Here is a 19,115-nt window from a genome sequence, read left to right on the forward strand (position 1 = left end):
ATGGATTATTGTGTACTAAAGGGGTCAATACATTAAGAAGACATGATTCTCACTAATATATGTTCACCAAATGAACGAGACTCAAAATATAAAAAAGCAAGTTTTAAGCAATGAGAGATATTGATAATTGGATATTAGGAGAGCAAGACTTTATAGTTGCATTTTATCATTGGATAAGTAAACTAAGCAAGAAATTACAAATAATAAAAACAAAAATAACTTTAAAAGATGTATTAAAATTTCAGAATAATAAACATTTATATTACTTTCTTCCACAAAAAAAAATAGTCCATACTTCTCCTTAGTATCATGGAATATTTTTAGAATAAACCACATGCTGGTACACAAAAAACAGTGTCAATAGTCAAAAAGATTAAAATCATATCAAAATATTTCCTGCAAATTATAATGATAGGACCAAAAAGAAGACTAAAACTTTCATGTATTCAGAACATGCATTACATGTTATTGAAAAATGTTGTATTGGGGTCAGAGCGATAGCACAGTAGTAGGAGATTTACCTTGCATACAGATGACCCAGAAATAACCTCGGTTCGATCCTTGGCATTCCATATGGTGCCCCAAGCCAGGAATGATTTCTGAGCTCATAGCCAGGAGTAAACTCTAAGCGTACCAGGTGTGGCACAAAAAACAAAACAAAAACAATTGTATTAATGAGAAAAGATGGAAACAGATTAGAATGAAGACATGAGCTATAAAATCATTTGGACAGAGAAAAAATAGTAGGTTCATTGCAATATCTATTATATCAAGAGAAAAGACTCAAATAATTATCCAAACTAAGAACTGAAGAAACCAAAAAAAAATGAAATAGTAGATTTTTTAAAAAAGAAGAATTAATATAAAACAATAATATGTTATATGTTATGTACATTAAAATACAAAACATAAATAATAAAATTATTTTTATTAAGCTAAATTTTGATTCTTTTAAATACTAAAGAAGACTGAGAATCCATAGTGAAGCTTAAAGGAAAAAATTCCTAATAAATAAGAGCAGAAATAAAATAACAGGTACCACAAGAAATTGACACTTATAAACAAAAGTTTTCTACAGTCCCCACAAACAGTTTTACATTTTTCTACATATGAAAAAATCTACCAGGTACAAATGTAAAAATGATATGTAAAATTACGAGCAATACTGAGTATAAGACAAATTAAAATAAAGGAAAATTAAAGATGCTACAACTGATTTTTGCCAGGTTTAACTCTTTTAATAAATCTTTTTAATAAATGAAAACTATAGGAAAATAACGTATTTTCTAGTATGTAAATTCAATTGTTTTTTAAATTACCAATTATATTTATTCAGTGATAATTTATAAAAAAAATAACAATCTTTACCTTAATATTAGAGGACACAAAAATAAGTACACCTCCTCTTATTTTGTCTTTAACTCCCAATGCTGTCAGGCTCTTTATGATGTCACCTGTCAGCATCACCAATTTAAATTTACACTGTTTAAGTCTTGGCAAATCATAGGTGGGGGAAATGTCTGTACCAAGATTGTAAGTCCTCTTGTTAAATTTTATATTTTTAAAATAGTTTTAGTGTTCTAGTTATCTTACATTTATTTTATTTAGTGTAGAGATGTGTGTTATGTTATTATACCATCAATAAAAAAGTGATAATAAACTTAATAGAGATACCTTTTCTGAAGAGAATCATAAGTTGTTTTGATTCAGATTTAAGCAGTTCATTCACTTCACGAAAAAATATATATATATGATTTTGTATTATATCATCCAATGTGAGACTTCATTTTAATAAGACCATATTCTGAAATATAGTGAATTAGAAAATCCAAATTTCTTATTTAGAAAACTGAAACTTCCTTTTGAGACATTTGAAATTTATGGAAACATTTCAGGGTATGAAAAGGTTTGTAATACTGTATAATACATCTTTTCTTGTGCGATGAATGCTATTGAAGTGTATTAAGCATAGGTTAAGTACTAAGCATCTGGTAAAAGGCAGCATAATCCAAATTGAACCATAGTCCCTTATCTTTGCAGCATGTTCCATGACTACTGAACTGCAATTGACAAATAGTATTATCCTGTTTGAATTTTATTTTTCTGCTCTCTACATATTTTTCTCTAATACCGGCTTTCAGTCGAACTTCAGCCATTCAAGCTGAGTCTCATTTCTTGTTGCTTTTACCTTCTTAAATGGCAATGTTTTATTTAACTTCTATTGAGTAAAGCTAACATTTCAAAGGGAAATGAAAACTATTTTTCACAAAGATTTCAACCCATATAGATACCTCAAACTAAAATGTCAAAGAAACAAACACTTCAATTTTAAGTCTCTTGTTCTAATATCTACGGTATGACCTATCTCTCTTTGGTTCCAATATAAATGTATAATAATGTCTCTTAATTATCTTGGTGTAAGGATTCATCTTGATAAACAACATTAATCACCTTGTTCTATTAACATTTTGTTAGTATAATCTTGTTTATTTTGTTTATTTTTTATTGTTTGGGGGCTACGCCCAGTAGTGCTTGGGTCTAATTCTGGTTCTCTGCTCCTAGCAGGAATATGAGAGACAATATATAGAGTATCTAGGATTGAGTTCAGGTTCAAAATGTACAAGGCAAGCATCCTACCCACTGAAGAATCTCTCCAGTCCTACACTTTTCAATACAGCTGAGGAAAGGGCGTTCCATGAATTTGAAGGTGCTTAGTAGCTGAATCCTAAACCCTAATCTCAACCTATACTAGACATTATATACAACACAGACAAAATTCTATTGTTTAAAATGTTCAAGAATTGAAAAATGTTTCTTTCAGAATTTTTTTCCAAACAAACCCATATCATAATACAAAACATCAGTATTACTCTCTGGAAAAAATATCTCACCATAATACAGAGTGCACGGCAAAATCCACAGCAGCCATGTAGTAGTTAACAGTTATTTTTAATGGTGTTAGTTAAGTTTGAAATTACTCAAACTAAAAAAGGAAGAAAAAAATGTGATGAACATTTGCTTTTATTTATTTATTTTTGGTACTTGCCTTTAATAGCAATTATCCCACTGTAAACACAGAAATCGTTTTATTTTATTATTTATTTATTTTGGGGGGTTTGGGCCACATCCGGTGACACTCATGGTTTACTCCTGGCTATGCTCTCAGGAATCACTCCTGGCTTAGAGGAACATTTGGGACTCCGGTTAGTGCATGCAAGGCAAGCGCCTTACCACTTTAGGCCACTACTATTTAAAAATATTTCTCTTTATTTTAAAAATAAAGTCCCTTATTTTCTACTTCAGGATATTTTTTAAAGAAACTTTAAAATTACTTTTCTCAGTCACAAACATGTTACACATACACGACTAGCAATGGAAATCTGTCTTACTTAAAGCCCTCATGTATTGAGAATTATTTTAACATGATTAAATTGAGGGTTTGAAATGAATGCAGAATAGTGGGTTCTGTATTAAATTTGACATCTGTTAAGATGAAGCTATTAGGTTTCCTTACTTATGTCCAGAGACCTTAATTCAAGAACTATTACAGAGAAAGAAAATTTAGAAAATTTGTCACTTAGTGCTGTATATAATTTTCTTTATGGAAGTAGGCAATTAAATTATCTTCAATGTCTTGGAGAAATTATATGAAATTTATTTCATCATATTTTATTATATTATTTTATTATAAGTATATAAGAATATATTTCACTTAAAGTGAAAATAAATTTTTATTTAAATATAGCAGATTATAAATTAAAAAAGTTAAAGTTATAGCAATAGTCTTAAAACAATTTATTTGAAAAAGCAAATATAAAAATTTCTGGTCTAAAAATATATTGACTATGCCACAGAAAAAAGGAGAGAAATGCTATCACCAATAAAATTATATTTCAAGCCAGTTAACATCTAAAATTCACCAAGTTGCCACTCAGAAATGATACTATTCTATTTTTAAATCAAATATTTAAACACAGATTTTTAAACATTTACTAAAATACATTAATGCATAGATTTTCTTTTAGGAAATTTCTATAATATTCCATAATTACAATTACATTTTAATTTATAAATATATATTATACAATTTCTGCTTGTTTATTTTTTATTAAGAAGAAACTACATATTTCAGGGGTCCATAATAATATCACAGTAGGAAGGGCGTTTGCCTTTCACATTACCAACCCAGATTTGATCCCTGGATTTATATGGTCCCCTGAGCCTTCTAGATATTTCTGAGTTCAGAGCCAGGAGTAACCCCTGAGCACTGCTAGGAGTGCTCTTCAGAAAATAACAAGGAAAAAAAATAAAAGAAAAATTACATACTTTAAATATTTAAGAATTGTAATATAATTTTATTATTTAGTTGCTTAGCAAGCAGTAAAGATGTAAATAATATATCATGCCTATTTACATTTTTTAAAACTCAAATTTTTAATATTATTTATGAATATAAAATAGTAATACTCCCAGGCCATTCAGAATAGAGAAGTTGATATATGGTTAGGCAGTAAATTTTAATATTATAATAAGATATACTGAGGCAAGTAATTTTAATTATGACCCTAGTTAAAAACCACACTAGGCCAGATAATTTATTAGTCAACAACACATCTTTTTGGGGCCAGTGAGGTTGCACCAGAGGTAAGGTGTCTGCCTTGCAAGTGCTAGCCAAGGAAGGACCGCAGTTCGATCCCCAGGCGTCTCATATGGTCCCCCCAAGCCAGGAGCTTAGCCCCCCAAAACACATCTTTTTGTATTAATCTGATTCATTTCAATTTTTTAATATATCAATTCATCACTATTTTAATATGTAAATAGAAAATATTTAAGGGAAAACTGAGTTTGTATATGTTTAATAGGTATAAGAACAAACATAAAACACAAAAATGCTTCTCATAGAGTCAGCAATATTAGAAATATTACAAAATGTATAACATCATTTCAAAATGGTTTAACAAATTAAGATTTATTTTGTTTAAATCTGCTTTTCAAATATTAGTGTCTGCACCTTTGAAAACCAGTGAATGATTTATATTGATACAGACAGTATTAAGAAATGTACTATTAACACTGATATTACAACAATGCCCGAAGAACTCAATAAGTTTTAAAATAAACCATTTTCAAAAGAAATTGACACTTAAATCCAGAATATTTTTTTCACAGCTACACGCTTGAGAGTGACCTTCTGACTGATTTAGGGAAATGAGAATCTCTGTCTGTATAGTAAAAAGCTCAGAAATATGTGGCAATCACTACATCCATGGTTTTCATCTGTCCCACACACATTTATATCTACAATATATAGTCTTTGTATTTAGAGAGAAATATTACGGTTCCATAGAGATTCAGCAAGAAATCAATATTTTACTTTGTACATGTAGCTTTTTAAAATAATCCAAGAAGATAAAAGATCACATATAATCAATTAGTGTGTTTTATAAAAAAACATATTTTGGAAATCAATTTATTCCTGTCCATTAGCAATACTATGTGTTTTCCTAAATGTTCTTACCTCTCTGAAAACCTGTTATGACTTTTTTTTTTTTATGAGAACAAGGGTGCAAAGAAAGAGGACAAGGTAAAGTTACAGTGGAAGGACACTCACCCATAACATAATTCTCAGAAGTCCCCTTTCTGATATCTTAACTTTGAAATTTCAGCCAAAGAACATTAAGATAAATAAGACAGAATCCATGTACAAATACTTTGTCCCTCAAGTACCCAGATTGTAACACATTATAATATTTCTTAACAGTACACAAGGCAATCTAAAGCCATAAAACTTACTTAACTCCTTAAACATTACAGGCATAGTATTTTCTTACATTTCCATATACATGCATATTAGCTTAAGTTAACCTCAAATTTTAAGTGAGTTCTTTTTAAAGATTAGAGTCAAAGGAGCACAGTAAAAGTGGTGTTAGAGTGGCAATTGTTGTTTGCATAGGCCCACCAAAATATGAGGGACTCATGTCAATTTTTATATAGTGATAAGAATGTGTCAGGTTTTATGTTGGAAACTAGAGCTTTAATGAAGTTTTCAAAATACTTTTGTAAACACTAGGTTATTTAAGACATGTCAAAATAAATAAAACACTGTGAGCATGTTTTTAATAAGAATATGCATGTCATAAATCTATAAACTTACAATTAACAATAGCTCAATTCTATAGTGTAATAAAATTGCTAATATTTCTAATAGATCTTGATATTTACTTACAATAGTCAGATGTTAGGCTATATATATTCTTAGTGAAAACAGATGTCAAACTTGTGTAACTAAAACATAAAAAATTATAGTTGTATATATTTTATAAAGTTTTGCATTTTTTATTGGTTAGAACATAAAATCTGTTTCAATAGCTAAGTGTACATATATGTTATTGAAATATTACATACATATATGCTATTGAAATATTTGCATTCTTATTCAGTGAAGATTTTACATAAGCATAAAATATTTTATTTGATAACTAATAGTTAATCACAATTGAATTAGATATTAAGGCAAGGAGAAGAATTTCAAACATGATTCACAAGTAAAAATAAATATATGTTGTTTAAAATATGCAATATTTTTAAATATGTTAAATATTTTATTCTGCAAAAGTTTTTTCTAAAAATACACATTTGTTTAACTCCAATTTTCTGATATAAATATACAATCTTATAAAACAAAAGTTCTGACAGTTTAGAACATTTTTTTAACTCATAGTGCCAAGTACTTAAGCATGATAAAGCATGATAATATAGTCAGTTCATGTATCTTAATTAAAACTTTACCTTTCCTTTTGAATAGCCACAAATCAAACTTTGGAACATATGATAATTACATTCCAGGTAAGAAAATACAAATAGTTATTTAAAATACTTATTAATTTTAATCATAAATTATTGTTTTCATTAAGTGATAAATCAGTAACTGACATAAATTGTGATTAAGAGTCCATTGAATTTTTTATTTTTGCTTTGGTTATTTTTATTTTTGCTATTGAGTTTTAGATTTTCACCTAGCTGTGCTCAGATTTTGTGCTTTAAGGAACATACGGTATATACTGCCTGGTCAGCATAGTGCAAAAGAAGAGCTTTATCTTTTCTTTACACCATCTCTCTGACTTCAAAAGTCAACTTTATTTTCAAGTTATGTTCTCATTGGCTCAGCAAATGTCTAAGATATTTTGTTTCAAAATTAACAAAGTTTGAACAACCTAAGTAGATACACTATATGCTAGAAATCATAAATAGAATGTTAGAGTTGAAAAGCAATTTAGAAACCAGATAAACAGCATTTCACCTATATCAAGAATATCTTTTGCTACATACATGATAGATTTTTTCTCAGAGAATAAACTTAAACATAACTTTCTTTCTATATATTTTTTCACTGATCTTGACATTGACCTTAGGAAACTGACAAGTCTGTCTTCTTTATTCTACACAGTATTATCACACAATTTTCACAGCACTAATACCCACCAATCTCCCTGCTATTCTAAATGTCTTTATCTTTTCTGTTATAGATTCTACTTAATTTATCTTCTCAGTATTGGTACAGTTTGTGAATATTTTTATTATATGCCATCTGTAACAATGTAGTTCTTAAATTTTAACATTTATTTGGGAGGGTAGGGCTGGGCCAAACAGGCTGAAGCTTACTCCTGGTTCTGTGTTCAGCAGCCACTTTTGGCAATGCTTTTGGGAGTATATGAAATTCCAAAAGATGTAGGCCACATTATTTGTGTGCAAAGTAAGTGCCTTAGCTGTTATTCTATGTCTCTGACCCAAACATGTATTTGTATAGCTCGAAAATTACTACTAAAAGAATTTGGAACATTAGCATTTAGATTCAATCATATATCTAATAAATATTTTATATCAGAATTTCATCAAGTACTTTGGAGACTACAGAAGTAATATTTTCGATTCTCAGTAGAATTATGTTCATACCAAAAATGTATGAAGCAAAAATTTAAACTGAATAGACCTCAAAGATTAAAAGAAAACAGTAAGGTTTTTGTTCCACTTACATTGCAGACTGTATTTTCATGTACCTATTATAAACTGGTTAAAGTAGAAAAATCTTTTTTATTTTCCAATTAAAAAAGAATTTTATATAATAAAAAATAAAGTCATAAACTTAATCAGTTTTTACTTTGCATTAAAAGAATTGATATCCTTGCTGATAAGTTAGTAATGATAACAATTTATTTAATCTAACGTATATTTTAATGTCTTATTTTAGTCAGTGAATTAAGCAAGAAATCATGGAATCAGCAGCACTTTTCATTAAGATTTCCCAAACCACCAAGACCTGGAAGAAAAAAGAGATCAAAACCTTCACAACTAAGAGATCAGAATGTTCTTGCGAATCTTGAACAGGTCAATTAGTTTTACAGTACTCAAATTTACAACTATCACATATGTTGGACTGTTACAGACCAGCTCTGGTCAAGGAGATGTCTGTAATGAGAATGATTTTGTATATATAACATTATAATGCTGCTACTAAACATTTAAATGACGCAAGTGTAACTGAGAAATATTTTTGCATTTCAAAGTTAATGTAATTGGTATGTGTCTGGGAAGTGGTTGAAGTATGGGCAACACTCAGTTGTGCTTAGTGCTTACTCTTGGCATTGTGTTAAAAAATCAGTCTTGGCAGGGGCTTGAGTGATAGCACAGGGGTAAGGCTTTTGCCTAGTCCGCAACTGATCCAGTACAGACCTCGGTTCAATCCCTGCGACCCTATGGTCCCCAAAGCCAGAAGCTATTTCTGACCGCGTAGCCAGGAGTAACTCCTGAGAGTCACTGGATGTGGGACCACCCCCCCAAAAAAATGAAAAGATCAGTCATAACAGTGTCTGTAGTTCCAGAATTCATACATAAATTTGCTATATTTTGTGGCCATGTTTGATTGGTCTTATGACTATATCAGCTCAGAGAAACCAAAATTCAGCTTTTTGGAGAAAGGAAGTTGTTGTTTTTTTTCTCTTTTTATAATGCAAATTTATTTTAAAAATTATTATGCACATAAGAACTCAGGTTTCCTATATATATTTTTTTCAAACTGAGAATGAACATTGTACACATGTATGTATATATGACTGATGAATGTTATGTACAGCATAACATTGCTACAGTTCTATATTTATATCTGAAAATTTATTCATAGCTTGTACATTTCCTTCATTTATAATGATCATATTTAGGTTTTCATATTCCTAATGCTATTGCCAAGTAGTTACACATTCATTTCAGAAATTCTGCAATATTTCTTAGACAGGTAAATTTAAATTCCAGTGACTAATTTGGTTTCAAAATTAAGATGTCCCTGGAACAGGCCTAGTGACAAGGTGTTTAAATAAAAAAAAAAAAGAAAAGAAAATGCCTTTGAAATATTTTAATAGCTTAAATATAAATAGCACACTTGGCATTTTATACATCGAATTATGAGTTAGATCAGACCAAAGTGTTACTAATAAAGATGAGAATTTAAGGTAAGGCTAAAGGGTTCAGCAAGTATAAATTAGTGCAAGTTATAGAGAAAACAGAGAATATTTCATTGTCATTTGTTAAATAACCTTGAGGGGAAAAAAATCTTAGTTTTGAATATATTTCCAAGAAACTTTCAAAACACAGAGACTTCTGCATTATGGCCTCTTTAGTTTTGCATAAACCTGTGAGTGAGTGAAAGTAAACTAATAGATTTCTGGAATCCTCCTTGAACTTGACAGATGCGGATAGGAAAACACTGTGTTCTGGTTAAGACTAAGAAAGGAAGTTGTTGGAAGCAAGTCCCGGTCAAGAGCAGTCACAAACTACTTGGCACAGAAACACCATCTTCACCAAGCAATGGAAAACAGGTGCAAAGGCTGAATTTTATATCTGGGTAACCCTAATGTTCCAATTGCTATTTGCATTTCTCAGTTCTTTCCTAAACTCTCTCCTTGAAAATGATTTTAAACTTGCCACCAGGTTGTGCCTTACAGCATGCACTTTTTCAACTTGTCACTTTGTCTTTGTACTTTCTCAATAAAAGCTCTATCAGCTTTTGAGATGGAGACTCTCCCTGGAGAAAATGATGCTCCCTCAGCCACCTGATTAGCTAAAGAAAAATAAATGTGTGTATTCTGTCTGAGTGATCCACAGTAGAATATGTATTTTACTAGCATTTTATTTTATAAAAGTATCCCTGTATTTTATACTATATTTAATTTATTTTACTTACTGACATATTTTATATTTAATTACTTGTTCAGCAATATTAATCATAGAAAATATGTATGCGAAATTATGTAAAAATGGAAAACCCTCTATAGAGAGTTAATTCACAGTCAAAATTGTCTATATAGATCAAATCTCAAGGGATCTTAAATCAAAATAAATTTTTGAATTTATAATAATGATAAACTTTGTGATTCAAAGTACACAGAGTTTTATCATACACTGATTAATCTTCAAATATTTCTTCATTTCCTCTGATAAAATATACAAAATTCTGGATCGAGATATGGCCCAGTGGTAGAGCGTTTGCCTTGCATGCAGCTGACCTAGGACAGAGCACTGTTGTATCCACCAGCATCCCAAATGGTACCCCAAGCCAGGAATGATTTCTGAGTGCATAGCCAGGAGTAACCCCTATGCATCACTGGGTGTGGCCCAAAAAACAAACAAAAAAAAACACAAAAAATTAAAACCAATATGCTGACCACTGGAAGACAAATATTTCACAAAGTTTCTGAAGTTTCTAAGGGACGTATGCCTAATCAAAATATAGTTCACACAAAATTAATGTATTATAGTTTATTTTAGGCAATAAATATAATCAGTGATGATGTATATTTTATTTATATTTTACTTCTTTATTTCTGTATTCAAATTTTTCTATTATTTGATAATGATCTCTTTAAAATATATTATTTTCAATTATTCTTTTACAAATATCCTTTAAAATATTTAAATAGGAGTTCAAAAGGGTTTCCATTCTTCACAAATTAATAAATAGGGAATAATAGTTACACTGTTTTAATAATTCCTATCTGATGATATTTAACTTAAATCTTGCCAAGTTGTTTTAGATTCTACATTTAATTAGAGATAGGATTCTGAGTTCATAACCTTAAATGTGACAATAAAGTTCCAAATAACCTAAATATGAAATTATTCAACATAAGAAATGAATTAATAAAATGATTACCTTAGAAAGAAGAGTAGCAGAAATAGGGCTCTTGCCTTGTATGTGTTCAGCTTGGGATTTATATCTGGCACCAGGGATGGTGCTTTGAGCACCACTAGTAGTGGTCCTTGAAAAGAAAGCCTAGAGTTAGCTTTGAACAGAGCGAAGTATTTGTCATTCCCCCGCAAAAAAAAAAAAAAAAAAAAAGTAAAAAACGAGTGGAGAAGTAATCTTCATATTTCAAGAATTTCATGGATGTTGAGTCAAAAACAAAAAAAGTAACCTCTCCTAAATATTGAAGATTTGTTTGATAAATCATTAATTAGTTTAAACTTATATCAAATTTAACATTGTGTAGGCATTATGAAGCTGAAGATTTTTCCTAAAGGAGGCATTTAATTAAAGAAAATTAAGGGGTTAGAAAATAGGTCATTGGATTGTTTACATGCCTAGTAGGTGCCTCACCCAGATTTCCTAACAAGTACCACAGGGCTACCTGAATTTTGCTGTGTGTGGCCCTGAGCATCAAGTACCACTGGGTTGACCTTAATGATCTACATTTCCTCAGAGGCTAGGCTTTATTGCAAGCTTAGACTTTTGCATTGACCTGCTGACTGAAAGAGCAGCCAACCTCCAGAATATATATAACATTACTAAAAAAATAAATAAAAATAACAAAACCAACCCAAAATCAACAACTCACAACACTTCACCCCCCCAATAAAAAAATAAAATTCAAAAGGCAGAATAAATGAATAAATTAGAAAATCTATACTATTTATTGAATACCAAAATATTTTTATGATTGACACAATACTTTTGCAATCTAATAAAACTTAACTTTAACTAGTTTTTCTCTTTATTATGAATTATATTTCAGGAAAAAAAAGAAGAACATTTAAAGAAAGGCCGTAAACGACCACTATGGATGTACCGTTCTTTAATGACAATTTCTGAGCGGCCATCAGAATATTTGGCTGCCAGAAGGCAAACTTTACCAAAGGTCAGTCGAAAAAAGAAGAAGGATAAAGCAAAACCTACATCTTCAGATAAAATCACGAAAGCAAAGATAGAGGCAGAACCCAAAAGAGAGTCGAAGAAAGATAAGACTATACCAGTAAAAGCAGAACCCACAAAAGATGTTCCAGTAAAACATACCCCAAAACATAAAGATACAGAGAAGGGCAAAGATTCAGGGACAGAATCAGAAGCAGAGACAATTTCAAGGAGTGGTGCTAAAAGAGAAAAGAAAGGTTTAATGAAAAAGGCAACAGGCAAGGATTCAGCTTCAGAATCAGAAGCTGAGAAAGCTGGTGCAAAGAAAGGTCCCAAAAAGGAGAAGGAAGGTGAAAAGAGAAAAGCAACCGGCAAAGATTCAGGGAAAGAATCTGAACTGGAGAAAGGGGACGCAAAGACAGCTAAGAAAGGTGCAAAGAAAGGCAAGGATTCTGCTTCAGAATCAGAAGCTGAGAAAGGGGATGCCAAGACACATAAAAGAGGATCCAAAAAAGGCAAGGAATCTGCTTCAGAATTAGAAGCTCAGAAAGGGGATGCAAAGACACATAAGAGAGGATCCAAAAAAGGCATGGATTCGGCTTCAGAATCTGAAGCTGAGAAAGCTGGTGCAAAGAAAGGTTCCAAAAAGGAAAAGAAAGGTTCTAAGAGAAAGGAAACTGGAAAGGATTCAGGAACAGAATCTGAGGCCGAGAAAGGGGATGCAAAGACAGTTAAGAAAGGTGCAAAGAAAGGCAAGGATTCCGCTTCCGAATCAGAGGCTGAGAAAGCAGGCTCAAAGAAAGGATCCAAAAAGGAAAAGAAAGGATCAAAGAAAGACAAGGATTTAACTTTGGGATCAGAAGCTGAGAAAGGTGATGCAAAGAAAGATAAAAACGTACCAAAGAAAGGCAAAGATTTGGCTTCGGGATCAGAAGCTGAGAAAGGAGATGCAAAGAAAGGTCCCAAAAAAGAAAAGAAAGGTTCAAAGAAAAGCAAAGATTTAGCTTCAGACTCAGAAGGTGAAAAGAAAGAACGAAAGAAAGATGATAAAAGTAATGAAAAGAACAAGAAAGAGTTAAAGAAAGACCAGAAAAAGCAGGGGAGTAAAAAGGAAAATAAATCTGCTGCAGTCAGTGAATCAAAGGTTGATGTTGCCAAGAAAGATGTTGAAAAAGATGACAAGAAAGGTCCTACTAGTCCTGCTGTTGCAAAGAAGGGTTCAAAGAAAAAAAAGTAGGCAATGGATATTAACTGAATGCACACGTAGTGAATTACTCTCAGCAGTGTGATACTGAAGCTGTGAGTGAAGAGGGGGGTTCAGAGAATTAATCCAATAAAATCATTGGGAAAAAGACACTTTAAATGTTTCAGAAAAGCATAAAAAATACAAGAAATGTGCTAAGAAAAGTTAAGAGAGAAGGCACTGAAGAATGAAGGAAAGATGACAAACTTGGAGCTATGATGGAGGCATGAAAAATCATTTAAAAAGATTGGAGAATAAATAATAGATACGCATATAGACATAAAACAGTGAATAATGAAAGAGAAATAGAGAGAATGAAGCCATCATAAAATCAAGTAAAAGAGATGTTGAAACCACATCCACACACTAAAGAACCATTAGAGTAATGAGAGGAAGTCTACTTACAAATAGGTACAAATATACATCAAAAATATCATGCTACAAACCAAAGAAAAAGCATCATCGCCTATGAGAACTTATCTCTTAAAGATGAAATATATCCTCAAGGATATACAAACTTGGTAAGTCCATCTTGTTTTATTTTATTTTTTAAATTTTTTTTTGTTTTGGGGCACAACCTGTGACACTCAGGGGTTACCCTTGGCTATGCATTCAGAAATCTCTCCTGGCTTGGGGAACCATATAGATGCTGGGGGATCAAACCGTGGTCTATGCTAGGCTAGCGCAGGTAAGGCATATGCCTTACTGTTTGTGCTAGTGCTCAGGCCCCCCCCCCACACCTTGTTTTATTTTGTATTTGATTGGATTAAACACCAATAATATATACTCACAGATTTGGATTGACATAATTTTATAAAATCAATGGAATTTAATGATTCTATTATTCCTAGTGCTTCATCAAATCAGCTTTTTATTGTCATATTTAAAAATTATAGACCATCACTTGAATAAAAGTTTTTAAAACTTAATCGAAATAAGAAAAGTAGCAAAGACATTTATTAAGAAAGAGGTTATTTATAATTTATATTTTTATTTTATTTATTTATAATTTAAATTTAGCAATTACTTATCAATAATTCTTTTAGCAGAAAATAGTCACCAACTTACTTTCTCCATTTAAGGAAAAATAAAAATAAAATTTGCCTGACTTAACAGAGTATATTTAAATGATGTACATTTTAAAATCCTGATTAATTGTTAATACATATGCAAAATCATTACAGATTTTGATAGCCTGCTAGGGTAAAAATATGACGATATTGTTTAGGTGTGGAAATATATTAAATTTGTTTTTTTTTGTTAGTTTTGGGGCCACACCCATCTGACGCTCAGGGGTTACTCCCTGTTATGAGCTCAGAAATCGCTCCTGGTTCAGGGAACCATATGGGACTCCTAAGATTGAATGGCAGTCTATCCTGGGTCAGCTGCATGCAAGACAAATGCCCAACCGCTGCGCTATCACTCTGGCCCCGTATATTAAATTTGTTTTTAATCATTTCTTTCTGGTTTTGGAATCACACCAGGCAGAGCTCAAGTGTCTACTTTATGGGCTCACTTTTGGCGGAGCTCAGGGAAGAAGGAGGGGTGTTGGGTTTGCTGTGTGCATGGCAAGTGCCCGACCTACTGTACTCTTCAGCACTATATTATAAATATTGTATTAATTTTTGCTGACCAATAAACCATGCCAATGAAATAAAACTTAAAATTAATATTTTAGGGGCTGGAGTGATAGTGCAGCAGTACGGTATTTGCCTTGCAGGCGGCTGATCCTGAACGGACCTCAATTTGATATCTAGAGTCCTATATGGTCCCCCAAGCCAGGAGCTATTTCTCAGCTCACATCCAGGAGTAACTCCTGAGCGTCACCGGGTGTGGCTCAATAACTAAAAAAAAGCTATAAATATTTTAAAATGAAAATCCCTTACTTAGTAACAGATGTTAAATACCATTTGATTTAAAACATTTTCTCTAAAATAAATGTAATACTTGTTAAAAAAAACTTGATATGCAAAGTTTTATTCCCTTTATCTCGCCCGATATAGATATTAGATACAAGATAATAGTTGTTCCTTTTCTGAGTTTATCTTTCACTTAATTAATTTGTTATTTTTGTTTTTGGGAGACACCTGGTTGCACTTAGGGCTTGCTCCTAGATTTGAGCTCAGAAATTATTCCTGGAAGGCTTGAGGGATAATAAGGGATGACGAGATCAAACCCTGGTTGGTCATGTGCATGGTAAATGCCCTATCACTATGCTATGGCTCCGCCTCTAGAGCTTTTTAAACCAGACTGTGCTCAAGTATCTTTTATATTTATTTTCCACCTCAGGGAAAGATTTTCTAACTGATAAGGGGACCATATTGTACCAGAGATTGAATCACACTCATCCAACATGAAGACAACTGGGTTAACGCACGTACAGTACTATCTCTCTGGTCCCTATAAAGATTTTTTTATTTTTGTATAAAAGTAAAGGACTCCCAAATCTACACACTCTCAGAAAATAGTCTTCATGGGCAGTAATATATAATTGTTGTACTTGCTCCTTAAGCACTGGCCTCTTGCTCCTTCTCATTTTAGCTGTTCAAAGATTAAAGTTTAATGTAACTCATGGCCTTAGGTGGCATTGGGGGCGTGGATGATACTATCAGTTCTACCTAGCTAATTTGAGCTAGATATAAAAACAAAGTCAGATCCTACCAATTTCTCTTTCCCTTCCAGGAATTGCTTCATTTTCCTTCCGTTTAGTATGGACTTCCATATTTAGAATTTCTATGATAGATTTGCACACTTTTTTTTTTTTAGAAATTATAGCATCTTTCAGGATTTAAGAAAATTTAATTCCTTCCTTCCCTCAAAAAGGACCACTAAGATAATTTTCTCACTTTCTCTTCAAGTCCATTTTCTTCCTTAAACATGTCTCTTATTTGTCTCTATCTCTTTGCTTGTTTATTTCCGTTCTGGAAAAGCCTGTATTCTCACTTGAACATGAACTTCTCCCCAACTTTCCCCTCACATTTTCTAAATAAGTTTCAATAAAAACTTTCTAGCTTCACACCAAGAAAACACACTCAAGATAATTTTATCACATAATAAAATAAAAAAAAGTTTTAGATTCAAATTTAATGTATGATTCTTGGTGAAGAACAGCTTACAATGTTTCAATGCTTTTAGAACCTCCACCTAGTCAAATACAAAATAAATGCATTTCCCGAAAATCTCTTCTTTTCTCCCTTTATGTTTACATGCATTCATTTCTATACATTTATATGTGTATACTTTTTAAGTATTAAATTACTGTCTCAATAATTATGTTTAATATATTGCAATTTAAGTTTTTTAAAAACTCAGTAATGAAATTGATTTCTCAGCTATAATTCAGTCCAAAATTGAAGGATAATTCGTTATTATTATTCTGTCAACCCTTCTATTAGGAAGTCCTTCCTTTCTCACAAATATTTGATTTGGTTTATTAAATTCCATTCTACCATTCCCATACTAGAAGTGAAATCAATTATCACATCTTTTTTTTTATATTATCCTCAAAGCCTCCAATCTTCCCATGGAACTCTTTCTCCACAACCCCAGATAACAATTTTTATACAGAAATTGTCATGCTCTTTTTTTGTTCTAAACCATCTGATATTTTAAGATAACATTTAGCTTTTTTATTGGTTTTCTGTCTTATATTATTTTTGAGGGGGGGGACAAATGGCATTCACAGCTATATTCAGAATTTTACTCCTGATTCTGCTCTTAGGGGATCATGCATGGCTACTAGAATAACCATCTCACCTATATTGAGGCAAACATCATAAATCCTGCACTATCTCTCTGACCACCATCCTCTTGTATTTGATAGTGTCTTCTGACTACTTCTCTTCATTCATGTAGTATTAATATTGCCTCTTAGGCTTATGTCTCAGAAAATGTTTTCTACACAGGTCATTAAAGTGTCATGACACAAATATTGCCTCTACTTATAACACAAGTCTAGACTTCATATTGTTGATCTCTTTAAATGATCACTTAGATTACTCTTTACTTTGAATAATTTTATAACCCATTTAGTTACACAATAATAGGTCAAAAGAAATTTCTTAGTCACAGTTTTCCCTATTATCAACATCCCTTGCCCGGTTACATTTATAACAGCAGATAAACATACACAAACACACGATTGCCATCCAAAGTTCATAGTTTATAATTTGGTCTTAATGCTGCTCACTCCATGTATTTTAATGCATAAATCACTGCCTTACAAAAGAGTGACTCACCCCTCTTTTTCTTTATCCAAGAAACCACTGATTTTTAACTGACTTTATAGTTTAAACTTTTGCATAAATTCAACAGGTTTTTGTGTGTGTTAATTTTTTTTGTACCTGCAACATTGCTACACTGGCTATTAATTTTTTAAAAGTACTGCACTATATTATTTTTCACTGATAGTTTAATGTATTTCAATTTGGATTCCCTTAATTTATTTTATCATTCTTCTGATTGTTGTGCCTCATTTTAAAAGATGTCCTGAATATAATAAAAAGAAATATTCTTGTCTTGTGTTTGATCTCAGAAGAAAGGTCTTTAATTTGTCATGATTGAGTAAAATATTGCAGTGATAATTTATAGTCAGTGGCTGATACTATCCTGAGCTATATTTTTTCAGGATTTCTTTTTGATTTTTCTGCTATAAGTAGTCTATCTCTCATTTTCACCATTTTCATACAACACATCTTAGTGTCTTTTCTATTTTTAATTTATTGATTGATTGGTTTTGGGGCTATACCTGGCAGCACTCAGGAGCCACCTTGACTCTGCACTCAGAAACTGACTCGGCAGACTGTGGGGACCATGTGGGATGCCAGGAATTGAACCAGGCTCCTCCCAGGTTGGCCTCATGCATGTTTAATGCCCCACCTCTATGATATCTCTCTGGCCCCAGCAGGTCTTTTCTATTTGAGTATATATATTTTAAGTACTTTTTGAGCGTTCTAGATCAATGTTCAAAGTTCCCTCTTAATTATATATCCCCATTTATTTGACTTCTACCTCTCAAATTCCTGTGATAGAGGTGGTTCTTAGTCTTTATTTTAAATTTTCTTTACTTAAACATTAACTTTTCTAGTACCTAGTTTTCTTGATGATACACTGTATTTTTACTTCAAGGTCACTGATTTTACTTTTGTCAGACTCTGCTGCTGAAGTCTGCTTCTGTATTCTTCATTCTTTAATTTCAGTTGTAAAGTTTTCTTTTATTTTCTATCGTATTTTTTTTTGTTTCTATAAGTCACTATTCTGATAATTTCCTCAATTCAATGCATTTAAAGAAGATTGTTACTTTGAAGTATCAGGCAGCATCAAAATTTCAAATGTTTTTTTTTCTGTTCTTTCCTACTTCTATTCATACCTATTGATGTGGCTAAAATTTTGTTTTACATTTATCCCTGATATTTGGGAAAAACAAAGGGTGGAGTGCCAATTTCTAAATAATCTGAATCACAAGTACATGCTTGTTTTTGCAATATCAGGCTGATACCTCTGACTACTGATTTACAGCAGACAGATTTTGATGTCTTGAGAGAACTTCTTGAAAAACCAGGAAGAGTACTGCTAGATAGACATCAGATTCTGGCTTGGGCTTCAGTTGTATGTCTTCCAAATTAGGTGCTTAAACATGCCGGATCAATTTTTTTGTAAGTATAGCTTATCATTTCATTGATAATTATTTGAATA

At 31.7% G+C, this 19,115-nt stretch overlaps 1 protein-coding gene across 1 annotated transcript; it reads left to right on the forward strand.

The window, feature by feature from the left end:
* The first annotated feature begins 1,516 nt into the window (after positions 1-1,516).
* On the forward strand, positions 1,517-13,415 carry CYLC2 (cylicin 2). Its single transcript, XM_049773913.1, has 5 exons — positions 1,517-1,533; positions 6,806-6,846; positions 8,249-8,370; positions 12,063-12,837; positions 12,919-13,415. The coding sequence occupies exons 1-5, from the start codon at positions 1,517-1,519 to the stop codon at positions 13,413-13,415; spliced, it is 1,452 nt and encodes a 483-aa protein (XP_049629870.1).
* The last annotated feature ends 5,700 nt before the right edge of the window (positions 13,416-19,115 follow it).

The sequence above is a fragment of the Suncus etruscus genome, chromosome 1 (assembly GCF_024139225.1).
Source record: "Suncus etruscus isolate mSunEtr1 chromosome 1, mSunEtr1.pri.cur, whole genome shotgun sequence".
NCBI classification, from domain to species: Eukaryota; Metazoa; Chordata; class Mammalia; order Eulipotyphla; family Soricidae; genus Suncus; species Suncus etruscus.